The 18,686-nt window shown below is 39.5% G+C and overlaps 1 protein-coding gene across 1 annotated transcript in view; it reads right to left on the bottom strand.

Moving 5' to 3' along the window:
- Positions 1-16,048, bottom strand: part of LOC109194433 (mucin-2-like) — a 35,437-nt gene extending 19,389 nt beyond the window's left edge. Inside the window, exons 1-14 of the mRNA XM_019355587.1 lie at positions 15,959-16,048; positions 15,500-15,541; positions 15,133-15,391; positions 14,583-14,697; positions 13,707-13,791; positions 11,795-11,901; positions 9,411-9,621; positions 9,180-9,305; positions 7,676-7,793; positions 7,148-7,286; positions 6,837-6,947; positions 3,787-3,856; positions 288-425; positions 50-214 (exon numbers count right to left, since the gene is read on the bottom strand). Coding sequence (XP_019211132.1) covers positions 50-214; positions 288-425; positions 3,787-3,856; positions 6,837-6,947; positions 7,148-7,286; positions 7,676-7,793; positions 9,180-9,305; positions 9,411-9,621; positions 11,795-11,901; positions 13,707-13,791; positions 14,583-14,697; positions 15,133-15,391; positions 15,500-15,541; positions 15,959-16,034 — 1,762 coding nt within the window. The 5' untranslated portion in view covers positions 16,035-16,048. The remainder of the gene's footprint in view (positions 1-49; positions 215-287; positions 426-3,786; positions 3,857-6,836; positions 6,948-7,147; positions 7,287-7,675; positions 7,794-9,179; positions 9,306-9,410; positions 9,622-11,794; positions 11,902-13,706; positions 13,792-14,582; positions 14,698-15,132; positions 15,392-15,499; positions 15,542-15,958) is intronic.
- Between the last annotated feature and the right edge of the window lie 2,638 nt (positions 16,049-18,686).

Here is an 18,686-nt window from a genome sequence, read left to right as displayed (position 1 = left end):
TATAAGATAAAACATTATAAACATGATAATACAAGAGTTTTATCAGTACCTGTGAGGATGTTGTCATTACAAGGGTCTCCAAAATGTGATATAATGTCTGGGCAGCTGGCTCTGGTTTTCCATGCGTTGGCATATGCAGCAGCAGTGCCTTCCACCAGCCCATTGGTCACTCTAAAGTCGTCACTCATTATGTCATTGAAGTTTCCACACAAACCTTTCAAATAAGATGTTCCACAGTTACACAGATTCCAGACGTTCCAGACACTAACAATAATGTGGAGACATACCAGAGGTGGTTCCTGTGAGTGATTTGTCAGCTGAAATGAACACCTGCATTATGGGAGACAGCTGAATCATCAGTTGTATGCCCACAGTGGTGTTTATAAGGATGTAGAAGGAAGATGGCTTAAAGACTCTCAGATCAGCTGTGGAGGTCAGAAGACATAAAAAAAAAATGTTGCAGTAATTAATTCAAACTAGGGCTGTCAACAGTAATGAGTTAACACGTTATGACGATTAACGCGATTAAAATTTTTAACACATTTCACCCATCTGGAGCACAGAATGGACAAACTTTGGACAAACTGCCCGAAATGCCCCAGAGACAGAGACATTTTTTAGTCATTCTGCGCTCCACATGGGTTAATTGGGTTAAAAATTTTAATCTCGTTAATCGTGATGACAGATTAATCCGTGTTAACCGTTAACATTGACAGCCCTAATTCAAACACAAATATACAAACTTAAATGAAACAAATAGCATTTCCACCTTAAAAAAATAAATAAATAAAACTAGTGCGTGTGGTGCTTTTGTTCCAATTCTTTATTACATATTTTGTGGAGTTGAACAAAATTCTTTTGCAAATACAAATTTTGGTGGCCCTTAGCTTATGTAAATTGAAAGTCACGTTCAATCATGTTCAATTTAGCTGTGATAAATTGTCAAGTAAGCAAATTGAATGTCATATAAAACAAAAGCAAACAAAGAATGCATTAGAAGAGGGATCATTAAATGATTATCTAAGTACTTGGATTTATAATAAATCTTTTTAAAAACCTATAGTGAGGGTGCGTTGGGAATGCCTGACAGAAGGCCCTGTCCGCGAGGCATTCAACTCCCACCTCTGGCAGAACTTTGACAGCTTTCCAAGGTAGGCTGAGAACATTGAGTCTGAATGAACAATGTTCAGCACCTCCATTGTTGAGGCTGCTGCAAAAAGTTGCGACTGCGAGGTGGTGCCTGTCATGGTGGTTATCCTTTAACCAGATTGTATACACCTGAGCAAAGGGAGCTTTCAAGCTGAAGGTGTCCACAGGTTAGCCTGTGGGGACTTTGGAGGCAGCAAAGGGAAGCGGAAGATCAACAGGGCTGCCGCTGCAGTGCACTTGTCTTTCCTGGTGAAGCAAGAGCTTAGTGTGAAAGCGAAGCTGCCAATTTACTATTTGATCTATGTCCCTACCCTCACCCGTGGTCACCAGCTTTGGGCAGTGAACAAAAGAATGCGACTGCAGATAAAATTAGCCATCTCCAAAGGGTGGCTGGGCTCCCTACTGGTAGGAGGCCGATGCGGTACGCACACGACACGCTGGAGAGATTATATCTGTCTGCTGGCCCAGGAACACCTTGGTGTTCCTTTAGATAGGTTGGAGAAGGGGGCTAGGGAGAGGGAGGCCTAGGTTTCTCTGCTTAGGCTGCTTAGGGGTTTGGAACAGCCTGAAGACAATCTCAGGACAAAAACCAACCCCTCAGGCTGCAGGAGACTTGGGGTGGGTGAATGACCTAAATAAATATTTTAATAGGTTTGATCAAACACCCACCCCTCCCACCACCCCTCCCACAGCATCGCCCCCCCTGCTGCAATCTCCTTCATCTTCAGGGACTGCCTGTCCTTCATCTCAGGACTTCACACCTCTCAGCTTCACACTTCCCAGCTCCCAGTCATTACACCCACCCCCGGCTTCTGTGGACTCCAACATACACTCCCTTCCCCCAAAATCCACTCTTTCTATCTCAGCACTTCAAGTGAGGAATGAGCTTCGCAAGATCAAGGTGCAGAAGGCTGCAGGTCCAGATGGCGTCAGCTCCAGGCTCCTGAGATGCTGCGCAGATGAACTCTGTGGCATCCTAGGTTATCTGTTCAACCTGAGCCTGTCACTGGGGAAAGTACCACAGCTGTGGAAGACCTCCTGTGTGGTACCGGTACCAAAGACCTCCCATCCCAAGGACCTCAGCAGCTACAGGCCGGTAGCCCTGACATCGCATCTGATGAAGACTCTCGAGAGGTTGGTTCTAAACCATCTGTGCCCCCTGGTGAGGTCTTCATTGGATCCGCTGCAGTGTGCTTACCAGCCTGGCATTGGGGTGGAGGACGCCATCATCTACCTCCTGCACCGAGCTCTGACTTTCTCCAGTGCTTTCAACGCCATCCAGCCACGACTTCTGAGAGACAAGCTGGAGCTATCGGGAGTGGACCACCACATGTCCCAGTGGATACTGGACTACCTCACAGAATGTCCACAGTATGTGAGGTCACAGGGTGTCTCTGATATGCTCGTCTGCAGTACGGGGGCCCCACAGGGAACTGTGCTGGCACCGTTCCTCTTCACCCTCTACATGGCAGACTTCTCCATCAACTCCCCACGCTGCCACTTACAGAAGTTCTCTGACGACTCTGCCATAGTCGGCCTCATCACAGGTGAGAATGACTCAGAGTACAGACAGTGGACTCTGGACTTTGTGGACTGGTGTCAGCAGAACCACCTGCTGATCAACGCCGGGAAAACCAGTTGGTGGTGGACTTCCGGAGACGCAGACCCACTACACTGACACCAGTGAACATCCAGGGAGTGGACATTGAGATAGTGGACTCTTATAGGTACCTGGGTGTTCACCTGAATAATAAACTGGACTGGAGCCACAACACTGATGCTCTTTACAGGAAGGGTCAGAGCAGACTCTACCTGCTGAGGTGGCTGAGGTCATTTGGAGTACAGGGAGCGCTTTTAAAGACCTTTTTTACAGTGTGGTATGTTGGAGCAGCAGTTTATCGGCAGCTGAGAGGAAAAGGTTGGATAAACTCATCAGGAAGGCCAGCTCTGTTCTGGGATGCACCCTGGACCCAGTGCAGGTGATGGGAGACAGAAGGACTCTGACCAAAATAACATCTCTGATGGACAGAGTCTCCCACCCCATGCATGGAAATGTTGCTGAACTGCAGAGCTCCTTCAGTGACAGACTGCTGCATCCTAGATGCATGAAGGAGCGTTTCCGCAGGTCCTTCCTCCCTGCAGCTCTCAGACTGTACAATCAGAACTGCTCCCAACAAACATAGATGTTTCCATCAGCGCTGTAACTGCCATAAGTTAATTAACCGATTCGCACTACAACCTGGTTTGCCTATTATCTGTAGTTATTTTTATTTAATTTAATAACTGTGCAGTACTCTCTGTATATAGTAACCATTGTCCTTAATGTAAATATGTAAGAAAAATTGTGTATGTTGTTTCTGTTCTGTGTCCTGTGTACTTATTGCTTGTATATGTGTCTTTTTGGCTGCTGTTACAACCAAATTTCCCCTTGTGGGACAATTAAAGGATTATTCTATTCTGATTCAATTCTAACACCCTCAACCCGCGGTCAGAAGAAGGCAAAAGGCAGAAGAAAATGGATGAATGGATGTTTTTTTAAACATTTATTACTGAGAAAAGATGCATACATACACTATGATCATTATATTAAGAAGATGTGTTTACTATATGTGGACAGTGAAATTTGAGATAACTTACCTGTAAACAGTGGAAGCTGAGAATGAATCTGGTTCACATAGACCTGCCCAGATGCCTGAACTTTAACAACCTGTCATTTTGCAGAAAGACACATTTTAGAATGCACCAGGATTTCCAAGTTCTTATTGGTGAGAAAAAGCACAAAATTTTGATATCACGAGATCTGGATGTTTTTCAGACACTAAGAATTATGATATTTCAACTAGTCCTTCATTTTGGACAAATATCCAAAAGAACTGGTTAAAGGCAAGACAAGGTTTAGGTCAGAGTTGGATGTAGGTAATGTCTCCAATATACCTGTCATTTCACTGCAACTATTTATACCCGCCATTAAGGTGCAAGAGCACACTGCAATATTCTCCTGAGTGATTAGGCGCCGCCACTCAGACAATATCAGCACATAAGTGCTGATAAAGAAGGAGAAGTAGTCAAAGACTTTGCCCAGTGTTTTTTCCACAAAGTCTCAAGTTATCAAAAAGTTGCAATATCTCCATCTGTATATAATTTTAGTGAATTCACATGTCTCAAAGTTTCTGATACTTTTTAAAATGTTATATTTAATGTCATTTGGAAGTTTGAGTTCACTCTGTATCTTATTTTCTGTTTAAAAGGCTAACTGTTTTGGGGTTCTGATGCTTTTCTCTGGTATACCTGGTTCTTTTCTAGTGAGTATTTGTCACAGCATGACAATGTTTAGACAGGCTTGTCCAAAGCTTTTTCCATTTGTAACTTCCGTCCCAGAGAATTAGAGTAAACTGTCTCAGGCTTACCACAACATACAGTATCTTACAAAAGCGAGTGCACCCCTCATATTTTTGTAAATATTTTATTCTATCTTTTAATGGGACAACACTGAAGATATCACACTTTGATACAATGTAAAGTAGTCAATGTACAGCTTGTATAACAGTGTAAAAATAACAACATACAGCCATTTATGTCTAAACTGCTGGCAACAAAAGTGAGTACACCCCTAAGTGAAAATGTCCAAACTGTGCCCAAACTGTCAATATTTTGTGTGGCCACCGTTATTTTCCAACACTGTCTTAACTCTCTTGGGCATGGAGTTCACTCGAGATTCACAGGGTGCCACCGCAATCCTCTTCCACTCCTCCATGATGACATCATGGAGCTGCTGGATGTTAGAGACCGTGCGCTCCTCCATCTTCCATTTGAGGATGCCCCATAGATCCTCAATAGGGTTTAAGTCTGGAGACAGGCTTGACCAGTCATGTATCCTCGGTTTGTTTAGCAAGGCACTGGTCTTTATGGAGGTGTGTTTGGGGTTGTTATCATGTTGGAATATTACCCCGTGGCCCAGTTTCTGAAGGGAGGGGATCATGCTCTGCTTCAGTATGTCACAGTATATGTTGGCGCTCATGGTTACCTCAATTAACTGTAGCACCACAGTGCTAGCAGCACTCATGTAGCCCCAAACAATGACATCCCACCACCATGCTTGACTGCAGGCAAGACACACTGCTCTTTGTACTCCTCACCTGGTTGCCGCCACTCACCCTTGATGCCATCTGAACCAAATAAGTTTACCTTGGTCTCATCAGACCACAGGTAATCCATGTCCTTAGTTTACTTGTCTTCAGCAAACTGTTTGCGGGCTTTCTTGTGCATTATCTATAGAAGATGCTTCCTTCTGTGACGACAGCCATGTGATGCAGAGTGTGGCATATAGTCTGAGCACAGATACTCTGACCCTCCACGCCTCCAACCTCTGCAGCAATGCTGGCAGCACTCATACAACAATTTTAAAAGACTACCTCTGGATATGATGCTGAACATGTGCACTCAACGTCTTTGGTCGACCATGGCGAGGCCTGTTCTGAGGGAAACCTGTCCTGTTAAACTGCTGTATGGTCTTGACCACCATGCTGCAGCTCAGTTTCAGGGTGTTGGGAATATTCTTATACCGTAGGCCAGGCATGTCAAACTCCAGGCCTCGAGGGCCGGTGTCCTGTAGGTTGTTGATGTGTCCTTGATCCAACACAGCTGATTTAAATGGCTAAATTACCTCCTCAACATGTCTTGAAGTTCTCCAGAGGCCTGGTTATGAACTAATCATTTGATTCAGGTGTGTTCACCCAGGGTAATATCTAAAACCTGCAGGACACCGGCCCTCGAGGCCTGGAGTTCGACACCCCTGCCCTAGGCCATCTTTATGTAGAGTAACAATTCTTTTTTTTCAGATCCTCAGAGAATTCCTTGCCATGATGTGCCATTTAAACTTCCAGTGACCAGTGTAAGAGTGTGAGAGAAATAACACCTAATTAAACATACCGGTTCTCCATTTGCACCTGACACCTTGTAAGACTAATGAGTCACATGACACCAGGAAGGGAAAATGGCTAATTGGGCACAATTTGGACATTTTCAAATAGGGGTGTACTCACTTTTGTTGCCAGCGGTTTAGGCAATAATAGCTGTGTGTTGAGTTATTAAGAGGGCATGGGAAATTTACACTGTTATACAAACTGTACACTGACTGCTTTTTATCAAAGCATCATATCTTCAGTGTCGTCCCATGAAAAGATATAACAAAATATTTACAAAAATGTGAGGGGTGTACTCACTTTTGTGAGATACTGTATGTTCTAAGTGTGATATTTAAAACTTAAATACTAAATTTTTGGATACCGACATTTATAACAACATAAAAACTGCTATTGTTATTTTTCTACAGCATCCCTGTACAGAACGCAAATAATATTCAATTAGTATAGTCATAGAGTATACCATGTATATATGTGTACAACTATGTGTAATTCTAATCAGTCTTTTGGTTTCTGTGAACAGAGTGGCCTGGAATGGAATTAAATTTCTGGCCTGAATTACTGCCAGTTTAGCAGACGTTACTTTGGCTTGTCTGCCCCTAGATTAGGATTAGGAATCTGGTTGTGATGGTTATAGTGAGGGGCTCGGGTATGCATTATGTGTAGTGTGTTTTTGTGTGAGTGTGCAGTGTACTGGTGCTGTGCTGAGTGATGTGAGGGAAAAAGAAAATGGTGTGCATGCATGTTTTTATGCCTGTAGCTTACCACATAATTGCTGCGTAAGGCCAAAGTTACAGTTCTGAGGCAAGTCTTTGTGTCCCTTAGTCCACACTTGACCAGATCCACCAGCACAGTGTAGGACAAACCATTATTGTCCTGCAGCACACATCAAAACAAAACATTAATCAGTCACCAAAAAACAAATTTAGGAACTTTTCAATAAATACATTACACTGCAAATTTATGTACTTCATATTATTATATTAGCATATTGTTTTCTGAACATTGGTGGATCTGGTTTAAGAGTCCATGCTGCTGTTATGTGTATGGGGAGATAGACTAGCAGTGTGTATCACCTTAGCTAGAACATAGGAACAATCGCCATGAAATGTGTAGGCTTTTCCATCAAAGGTGTTAATATGAGCTCCTCCTTTGACAGAACAGATTCCTGGACAGTTCATCTCTGTACAACTCCACCGACCACTTTCACATACACTGTCAAGACACACACACACATACAGACACATATTTCATTTACTTTAAATAATTATTCATATGGTCAAAATCATATAACTGCTTTAGTAACACACTACATTACATTTTTCTACTTTGTCTTAAAATAAACTCACTAACTTTTAAAAAAGGTAAAATTGTCACATAAATGTACAAACTCTAAATGTGAGGAGACTGCTAATACATTTTTGATTGTAGTTCCTACAACATACACAATAATCATGTATTTTACAAATGGATTTAACACTTAATCAACCTATCAAAAGTACTCTTAGATTCATGTCTTTACCATTTCTAGTATCACATACACAATAAAAGTATTTTATTTTCATTTTTTTAACACTGCAACAAGTGGCACAAATTCATGTTACCAGGATCTACAGTGGTGGGAGTAGGACTCTCCTGTCTTGTAGATTTTGTTGTTGTGCAGACATGGACACTGAGAGACTGCAATACACCCACTGTTGCCAATGTCATCAAAGACCATTCCTGAGGAGGAGAGGCAAAAAAATGATGATATATATACATATATATATTTATATATATGTGTGTGTGTGTGTGTGTGTGTAAAACAAGAAGAGAGAAAATAAAGGGATTGGGACTGAAAGATCACTAATGCAATACGTAGTGGGACTAGTGATCATGTATGCTTGATAATCGAATATACGGGGATACAGATGAGGACAAAATTATCAGCTATGTTTGTGTCAAAATTTTCCTGAGTGTTTTTTTAACAGAGCAATTGAGTTTGAACATGGCTTTGCTAAAAATACTAGTTTTCTTTAGAAAGCATAAATTATTTCTGTTCACACACAATAACAGCATTTTTTTTTTTAATTATCAGGGGCAATATTATTAGCACCCCTAAAATGAACCTTTTTGTTGAGCCATAGCACAAACCACTGCTATGCAATAACGTGTTTTAACTTTGCAATGCTCAAAGTTTGTAAAATCAAGAAAAAATACAGGGTCATTTTCCATTTACACACATTATAAAAGCTTCAGCAGCAGAACAAGCATCCTGTCAAAAACAAAAGAGATCGTCTGGACTTGTTGATGCTGACAAAGCATTGGATGGAGGGAAGTTTTCACAGCAGTTCCAAGTGTCAAGAACTGGAATGAGAAGTATCATCAAGAAATTCAAAGAGAGCCACAGAAAACAGAACAATGCTGGCAGAGGTAGGAAGTGAAAGATTTCAAAGATGTGTCTATAGACCCCAGAAAACTGCCAATACACAAGTCAAGAATCGTAGTTTAAAATAAGATAAATAAATAAGATATCCCTCGTACCCTGCACAAGAATGGAATATGAGGTTAGAGACAAGAAAAACTCTACTTCTACAAACAGAAATTTTCAGCCAGAGTGATGTCTGCTAAGGACAAGGTGGCAAACATTATGCATCCTTTAGTTAGATGAGACAAAACTACATTTTTTAGATGACATTATTATGCTCAATATTCTGAGTCTGATGTTTTCTCTTCAGACATAGTTATACTTGATTGGATCCCCTATTTATTAACTTCTACAGCACAAACTGCCATCATTTCAAATGTAAAGCAGGTCCCTCTGATTCAAAAACTGCATGTGTCACAGTGTCATGGCTCAGTGGCTGAGAGTGCCTTACTGAGTTCCACACACATGAATGTGAGGTTGAAACACCTTATAATTCTTAACTTGTTTAATATGTAGGCGTTCACCAAAAAAGGGCTTTGAGAAAATGACGTGGCTCCCGAGTTCCGGCGTCTGAGATCTGAGTTATGCAGTTTTGGTTTTGTGTGAACAACCTGGTGGCGATTGCCCAGAATATATTGCAATTGTTTTCTCTCTGAGAGACAGAAAGCAAGAGATGGAGTGCAAAATGAGTGTGGATATACCAGCAGGGCAGCTGCAGCCATCATGACAGTGGCTGTCACATGTCTGGCTGGCATGAGGGGTGGAACAGCTGTCAGGACATGAACTGCCACATTCCAAGAACACCATGTTGTATGGACATTCCTTGTCTGTGGATAAAAGTTTTTCAATGTCAGTTAAAGAATTCTGCAAAGTATAAGGAAAACAACAATGCCTATGATGGAGACCCAGAAGTGTGAATGTTGCACCCTTACAGCAAAATGTATCATTCCTCCATTCTTGGGGTTTGCCACCTGCATGGACACACTGTCTGGAGAACTCTGAAAGTGTTTTACAGAGGACCAAAGTAGTGTTGTCTATAGAGTTGCACGTGTCCACCATACAGGCTTTACTAAAGGATTCCACATCAAGAATGTTTTGGCAATCAACAAAGGGATCACTGGAGAAGGTCTGGTCACAGAATTGCTGAAAAAGAAGTCAGTCAGTTAAAAAAATACATACTGCCAATCATTTTTAGAAGCCTACAGTTTGAACCCTACGTAGCAAGGTAACACCTGTTTGAGTTTACAATTACCGTGCCTTGAAAAAGTATTCATGCCCCTTGAATTTTTACAAACTTTGTCACCTTACAACCACAAACACGCCACACTTTTCACATTTTTATTTGCTTAAAATTTTGAAAACCATGCATCATTTTCGTACCACTTCACAATTATGTGCTACTTTGTGTTGGTCTATCACAGAAAATCTCAATAAAAACATTTCAGTTTGTAGTTGTAAGGTGACAAAATGTTCAAAAGTTTAAAGGGTTTGAATACTTCTTCAAGGCACTGAACATGGTGGGAGGGCTAAGCCCTGTGTCAAAATATTGCACTGCAGCTGCCTCAGAACTCTGGAGTGTAGTGGTAAGAGTGTGTTTACCTAACCCTAACACAGCAGACCTTCTCCCTCAGACTAATTCAACCCACCAAATCATTCTTACAATCCTCTATAAACCTGTATAATAACTTATCATTCTGCGACAGGTGACAACATCTGTCAGGCATATGATAACACACAAATGTTGTTAGGTTTTTGTATTGTTGATTGTCATTTATTTGTCATTTATGCTTAGAAATATTTACTCATATATGCTTAGAAGTATATAATCATTTGTAGATTGAAAGAATGTCTCATCCCAGGAGGTCTGTAACAACTCTGTGTAGCATGAAGAGGGGAGTGCGTTCACTCTTCTTCAGAGTGTTCTGGCATAGATCACACACCTCCTAGGAGAGGTCGTATTTTCTCCTGCTGATATATGGTATAGCAAACACACGTATATCTGTTTGAGTCTAAGAGCCTTTTGTTTAGATGGATGGCTCTGGGGAGTCTTCCTGGGGTCACAGTTTGACCCCACACACACACATATACACACACACACACACACACAAGGCATTCTTTGTTCACATGTATACCTATGTAAAGAGGTCATATGTTAATGAACCTATGCATATTCATGTAACCACAATAAAAGAGCAGTGTTACGGGAGAGCGGACGAGAGCAACTGGGGTCAAGCGAAGGAACGGCGCCTGTCCAGTTCTCTCCCGTGCACGTGAAACATAAAGAACTTGCCTACTCGTGTCTTGCTTGCTGTGTAATTACATTGCCTTCAACGTTCCAGCGAATAGGTTCAAGCTACAAACCTATCAAATGTTTTTTATGCAGCTATTTTTCTTAGATTTATACTGTGTTATTATGCATTTATATTATTGATTTGCATTGATTTTCACTAGTCTCTTACACTGTGTCAGTTTTACTGTTACTGTTTTGTTTTTATTTAAATTCATTTTTACTTCTCGTTGTTTTTTAATCACATTTGTGTATATAACATTTTGCACTGTTTCATAGTATAAGGGCCTTACCAGGCAGCCGTTGTACTTTTACTTTAATCTTGTTGCTTATTTGTTGTTTTCTGTAGACTGTATACATAGTATATATATTTATCACCACAGTAACAGTCTTAGTGAAGATAGCATTAGTTAAACTACAAGAATGTCTTTAAGACATAAAGAACTTGATGACCTCTAATTTCCTGCTTCTACATTCAGATACAAACTAGTTCACCCACGGTGCAGCAAGAGTACTGACAGGGTAAAGAATCAGAGAACATATTTCTCCAATCCCGGCTTCTCTTCATTGGCTCCCTGTTAAATCCAGAATCAAATTTAAAATGGAATCTTCCCTTTGTTATCCTGCAATAAGCCTGGGCTGCTGAGGGCTTCCAATGATGCACTGTGTTTCTTCACTCACCTCGTGTTTTTACACACCAATTTTCATTTAATCATTAGTTATTATTAATCTCTGGCTCTCTTACACAGTGTGTCTTTATGTTGTCTTCTGCCCCTTACCCCCAAGCAGTCAGGGTGGACGACTGACCCTCCCTACTAATGGTTTCTTCCTGTTAAAAGGGAGTTTTTTTCTTCTCACTGTCACCAAGTGCTTGCTCATAGGGGGTCATCTGATTGTTGGAGTTTCTCCATATGATTGTAGTTTCTTTAACTGACAATATAAAGCTCCTTGAAGTGACTGTTGTTGTTGTATAAATAAAACCTAATTTAACTGAACTGTTTTTAAAAATGAGAAATAGTGAAGACTCACCTTATCACCACAGCTCTGGACAGGGTTAACATCAGTCTCCTCACAGTACTCTGTGGGGCCATTTATCTTCCAGGTCTCAGCATAGTCCACCACAGCCAGTGGAGTTCCTGTAGTACAGCACAGTGACAATAAAATGATCATTAAGATTATTGGGGCCCTACTTTATTACATATTCTATTTCATAATGAACCAAAACAGTCACAGATCTGCATCTAGACTTTCACTGCAGAAACATGCTATTTTAAAATGTGGAAAATTATGCTAATTGGATGGCAGCATATATTGTTCCAAATCTAATAAACCAAACCCAAGCATTTCAGGATCTTTTTTTCTTGGAATCCTTTAAAATTGCATTTATGGATGCAGCAACTAATGGTGGTCAATGACAAATGGTTTTGAAAACCCATGCAATCATTTCTACTACACAATTATGCCTATTTTCAGTGTGCATGCTTTTGAAAAGGGGCTGAAGATCGCAACTATTCAATATTGTTCTTGGGACTGTCATTTGTGCACAGAGAATTGTTGAACTATTTGCCTTTGTAGTCTTTCACAGAGTGGAGCTCCTCCCTGTCTTTACTTCTGAAAGACTGTGAACTTTTCATAAAGTTGTTGTGTTGCTAACATTAACAGAAATATTAGCAGTGGTGTTCTCTCAGGACAAGCAAGGTGAACAGTGACTCACTTGTCAAATCTAGACATAATTAAAAGGGACCAAAGAAAGGCAATCTCTCTCCTCTCATCTCAGACAGTAGAATCATAGATCTCTTCTCATCCTTTACAACACTGCCATTTTGTGGCTGCATTTTGCTATTGTCGCTGAAAGCTCAGCTTATTTAATGCTCACAAAGTGTAACGTCTCTTTTTTTTTTACGATGTCCATCTGCTGTTAATAATACTTGAGCTCCACAACTTGAGAGTCGGGTAGCATTTTTTTCCCCTTGTGTTTTGCACATGCGCATTGTGGATCAACGGTAACACTTTAGAACAGGGCCTACGAATAAGACATAAGTACCCTGTAATTACGTGCAATTTGCAGGCAACAAGTCGGGCTTTTTGCACGAAACAATGAAACAATTAGATTGTAAGACCTGTGACTAAGGTGTGAGTACCCTGTAATTTGCTGGTAAACAGTCAGGAAAATCTAAAACACCCTAGGAAATGTGTTCATCAATACTCAATACTTACTTTATTAGTCTTTCTTTAGTCACCTAAATACAATAAAAATAATACAAAAATTAAAATTTACATGTATTAACAGATTTTGTATTTATAAGAATATTTTATTCAAACAACACCTTTCTCAGCTTGTTTATGTTGTTTTACATGAAGTAATTCATCGTGAAGCACCGTGAAGTAGGAGCTAAACTTTATAAAATATATTTACTGAATAAGTACTTATTCAGGAAGTACTTACTCATGAAGTAGTGCATATGTACTGTAGTACTTAAAATTATACATTGATAAACGCTTTTCTCCATTTCTTACACTTTTGCAGGGATATAAATACTGCAGTACTTGGGATTTACTTACTAGGATACTTAAAATTACTTACAATACAATTTGCATTGTACTGTACCAATGTGCACCAAGTTGCACGTAATTACAGGGTACTTGCACCTTAGTCGCTGGTCTTACAGTGTAATTGTTTCATTGTTTTCTGCAAAAACCTGACTTGATAAATTGCACGTAATTACAGGGTACTTACACTTTATTCACTCCATAATAAGCCCCGAGCCCTGGAAAGTACAGGGTACTTGCGGTGTAATTGTGTCATTGTTTCCTACAACAACCTGACTTGTTGCCTGCAAATTGTACGTAATTACAGGGTACATATACCTGATTTGCAGTTCGTGTTATAATAACTACAGACTACATCAGACTAGTTCCTGAAATATTAAAATTATTTTACCATCATTCAGGAATTCATTGGATATGCCATCAAAGTTTCCACACAGTCCACATGTCTGGGTCCGATATTTCTCATCTATTTCAATCTGTGAAGATAATCAAATATACAACAGGTAACTGGCAAATTCACAAGACAGGACAATATTAATTAAAAATCCAATAATCCAATGGTTATTCTTTCCTTGTACTCTCTTAAGAGGTTAAAATAGGACATTCACATGACAATTTGTCTGCACTTTGAGATCATCTGAATGGCAGGATCTAAACAATGATTTGTGACCTCAAAAGATTTAGAAAGCTAGTATAAATCATGCAAGGGAGTACTGCAAGTAAATTCTTAAAAGTGTTTTGGTTTGAGTAGTGTTCTATTGGTAGCAACTCAAGGTTCAGAGTATCTTGCCCAAGGACACTTTGGCATGCAGACTGGAGGAGCCATGGCTCAAGTCAATAACCTTCCACGAGGTAGTGCAGGTAGGCAATCTGCACTACCTTCTGAGCCACAGGTCCTAATTTGAGGTTTGGCAGCTTTTTTTAGTAGATAAAGGCGAATGGCTTAAACATGAATTGAGCTGCGATTTGGGGAAGGCCTCGGAGGGGACTGGCTACAGCTCCCAGGCCTGGCAGATCCCCATATATTAATGAGAAGTGAAGACGTAAAAGAATTGAAAAGGGGTAGGGAGGGTAGGGCATGAAAATGAAAACAAACAGCTTGTAGAACTAAGGGGTCATATATAGATAAGAACCGGAAGGGGTGTGTTTGGAGGCGGGTGCCTGCTCCTCAAATCCAGATAATTTATCTCCAAATAAAATGTAGCTGACCAAAAAAGTCAGGTCAGCCAATCAGCCAACTTTGTATATGTAAGGGTAGGCTTCATACATCAAGGGAGTCGTCCAGGTTCCAGATTGCCTTTATTCCCAGATTAGCTTCAACAGAGATACTAGATGCGGTCCCTTTGACAGTCACTCCTGATTTACTGAACGGCAGAGATTCCCTGGTGCAAACAAAGAGTGATATTTTTAAAATGAATGTAAAAATTAAAACAAATTTTCATTACCCGTGTACTACTGCTCTTTACTTATACAAATCAGTCAATAACAGACCAGACAGACCCTTAACCCCAGTGCCACAGAATATTACTAGGGCTATTTGGAGCATATGAAAGCACAAGATAGTGTCCTATGGAGGGATATTGTGGGTTTTCAGGTTGCAGCAGGTGCTTACATTTAGGTTGAGTGCTGCTGTCATTAAAGCAGAATAAATCTCATATTAAGATATGGTACAATGCTGAAAATGTAAACAGATACAACTGGAACTACGTTGATTATTGGACTTTGACTCCTGGACCCCACTGAATATATAGTAGTTAAAGTTACTGAAATATTCTTGGAAAAAGTCGGTATAGTTGATAGGTCTTTCCTGAACTTACATCTTGCCATTGACAACGACAGAGTTGTTAGAGAGCTCCACCTCAGAACCTTGCAGCATCATGATGATTTTGCCGATTGTGGGGATGTTGTTAACTAAGCGCCGCCGCATCTGGATATTAAAGTTTTCATAGCTGCCCTTGCATTGCATTGCAAGGACATGGTTACAACTCGAATTCAATTGGAAGAGATCTCCATCAAAAGTCTTGAAGTGATAGTATCCCCAAGTTGTGCACACTCGGCCAATGTGGGATGCATCAACTATAAAATTAATAAATCAATAAATTACAAATTATTTTTGAGAAATCTTTTCAAATTGACATGAAGATCTGAAGAAAAAGCAGCCATATTGGACATTTGCAAATTTACCTGAAGTTATGGTCAGTGTGTTTTTAGAAGGACCAGTGATCACTGTCGTAAATAGAAAAAAAAAATGGTGTTCACTAATTTAGATGTAGGAAATTAGACATTTCACAGGATAATAGTATCAACTGACAGTTCACTGATATTAAACTCAATAACATGCTCAAACCTTAACTGCTGTAGATATTCCAAATCCGTATATACTCTTTATCACCAGAAATGGCTTCATTAGATTTAACCAAGATTATCTGCAGCAAACTACGCCTTAATTAGCTGAAATGTTGAAGCTATGAAATAAATTCTATATAAACCAACCCAAGCATGATATAATGCATCTAAATTCACATGATGAATTAGGATTCACATGAATGATTAAAGTAAATATGACTCTATGACCTCTTCCCAATATCTTATAGCACTTCCATTGAGTGTGAAATTATAAAGAGTTTCCAGCACATCATTTACCATTCTGAGTAAGTGAGTCGACTATCAGCGTCAGATAGATGAGCCATAATATCAATTCAAGCCCTTTGGCCACCATGTTGGTCAGGAGGACTAACACTACAGACGATAGGATTCACCTGGGGAACAAGCTCCTTTATAATGCGCCTCTGAAGGTGGAGCTACATTGCATCATATTTCATATTGAAGTAAATCATCAAGTATGTTTACTCAGCAAACATCATTCCCACCACTATACTGAGCAGCTTCTTCACTCTATATACCTCTGACTAACTATATAACAAACAGGAGGTTCTGATGTTTACAGTCCTGCCATTGCTTGACTTTCAGTGCACTAAAACTTGAACAAGCCAGAAAACAGAGGGGAAACCGAATTGGTCCAAAGATTTAAATAGGTTATCTGTACCCCAAAAAATAATCTGGTACTGAAAAAGTCAGTCCTGACATGAAACAAGATTTCCTCAAAATGTTTTCAAACTATTACTTAACCTGAATGAGGTATTTTAGTAAGTTAAACTAAGCTGAACAGCACCTGGAATACAGTACAATCCTAATCTCTAAAACAGAATATACATTCTGAACTTTTTTAGAAGTAGGAGCATTCTTGCTAATACAACTGTTTTTGGAATATCTGTAGATAAGAAAAGTTAATTACTGGCTGGTATATTACAGAGTGTCATGCACTTTGACATCATACACAGTTCGGTCCATATCGTTCAAAAATGACCCATTTTAGTCATTTTTGTCTCTGTACACCACAGAGGAGTTGAATCAGACAAATAGAGATATGATTAAAGTGCAGACCTTAATTCAAGTTAAGGTTATTCAAGAATTATTTGGAGAGATGAAATCAAGAGTAGGAAGAATAAACTATGGAAAAGAAAAAGCACAGCTCATAATCCTAAGTATACCACATCAGTTTTCAAACATAGTGGAGGTAAAATTAAGGCACAGACATGTGGAACTGCCAGTGGAACTGGCAGGTCTTTACTGATAATTTCGGTGCTGATAGAAGTAGGAGGGTGAATTCTGTGTATACTTTTCGCTCAGATTCAGCCAAATGCTCCAAGACCGATTGGGCAGTGCTTCATAGTGCAAAATATATTCCCAACATATATTCCAAAAGTAACCCAAAAGTTCTTAAGGCAAATAAATAAGATATGCTTCAACAGAAAATGCAGAGAGATGAGTTCTTTATGGTACTTTCTGCACTAGCGTGTTCAAGTAAACATTTAGCCCAGCTAACTGTGGAAGATAAAGGCAAATCCTTAGATAGTCATGAAAACTAGAAGGCTAAACCACATTTTGTTTTATGATAAATCAGTATACACAGTTTTGTGATGGATATACAACATGTCAACTGACCCCTGGACAGCTGGTTATACTTTGTTCACATACTGGCTGATTCATGATTTAATTCATCCTATATAAAGGTTGATCTGTCTAAAACAGGTCATAAAACAACAGAACACAGATCAAAAATACAGGTTTCTTCAAGAAAAAGAGTCAGATGTAATGGTTGCTGTTTTAATAGTAATAATTGTATTTTTTTATTTTATTTTATTTTTTTTTTTTTTTTTTGCTGTGTTGAGGGCAGCAGTTGCCAATTTATATTTAGACCAGTGATGCTGTTCACTTTGTACTGGCTAGGGCTTGGAATGCTGTTCTGATGGCTCATGTAATATCTGCTTAGATGTTGTTCATTTCAGTTGGTTAAATCCACAAATAGCAGTGAACCTCATAACAGCAGAAGCATCAGTCACCTGATCACATGCTGAAAAAAAAAAATCTACAGTAGCACATACATTGTAAGCAGGGTGGGATTTCTCAGGTGGAGGAATATCTGGTGTAGAACTCCAGCATAGCTCACTTTGAAATAAGTCACAATTTGTGTTCATTTTATATTTTTGCTGTCAACCTAATTAAATATTGTTTTAATGACCTTGGAAGTTTTAATAGCCTATTAAGCCTGCTGAATTTTACCATGGAATTTTTAAAGTAATTTTATCACCCACAAGTTTCTGAATAACAACTTTTTATGGTAACAAATAATAGCAAACCTAACTATGTTGCATTTTCACTATTTTATTATCAGTGGGTTATTCACTTTGCAAGATATCTCAATATCCAGCGGTCCACACCCATCACTTACAAAAAGGTAACACAATACAGCATATAACATTGTTCAGGTGTAAACATGACGAGTGTTGCTCTAAGGAGAAGAAGGATTTTGGACTTGTGTTAATGTGGGAACCCTGCGTAAATAAGTGACATTGACTCAACTAACCCAGTCCAGGATATGCATCCTGTGGTCTATTTTTAACAAACTCACTTTCTTTTACTAACTAGAGTGTGTAGGTTGTGTCAGTAGAGACGGTATAATTAAGAGTTCACATGTTGTTGCATTTAGAGAATTCCTGAGCATCTATCCTTTTTTTATTGCAATTTCAGTTTATTTAGATTTTTTCTTGATAATTTTGACAGTCATTGTGATCATCTTTGAGATCCTTTTACTTTTTCTTTCTATAAGGTCAGCCAGACATGAATATATTGACAACAACACCCTGTTTTTGTGTAGCTTATCTGCGTTGACAATTTAATTACTGTTCGGACTACTAATTTGTTATTATCAGGATGTCCCAAAAATTCCCTGAAAAGCCTTCAGTTAATCCAAAATGCTGCAGCAAGAGTACTGACAGGGACTAGAAAGAAAGACCATATTTCTCCTATA

This window comes from Oreochromis niloticus, unplaced genomic scaffold (assembly GCF_001858045.2).
Source record: "Oreochromis niloticus isolate F11D_XX unplaced genomic scaffold, O_niloticus_UMD_NMBU tig00001974_pilon, whole genome shotgun sequence".
Lineage (NCBI taxonomy): Eukaryota > Metazoa > Chordata > Actinopteri > Cichliformes > Cichlidae > Oreochromis > Oreochromis niloticus.
This window is presented reverse-complemented; position numbering and strand designations above follow the sequence as displayed.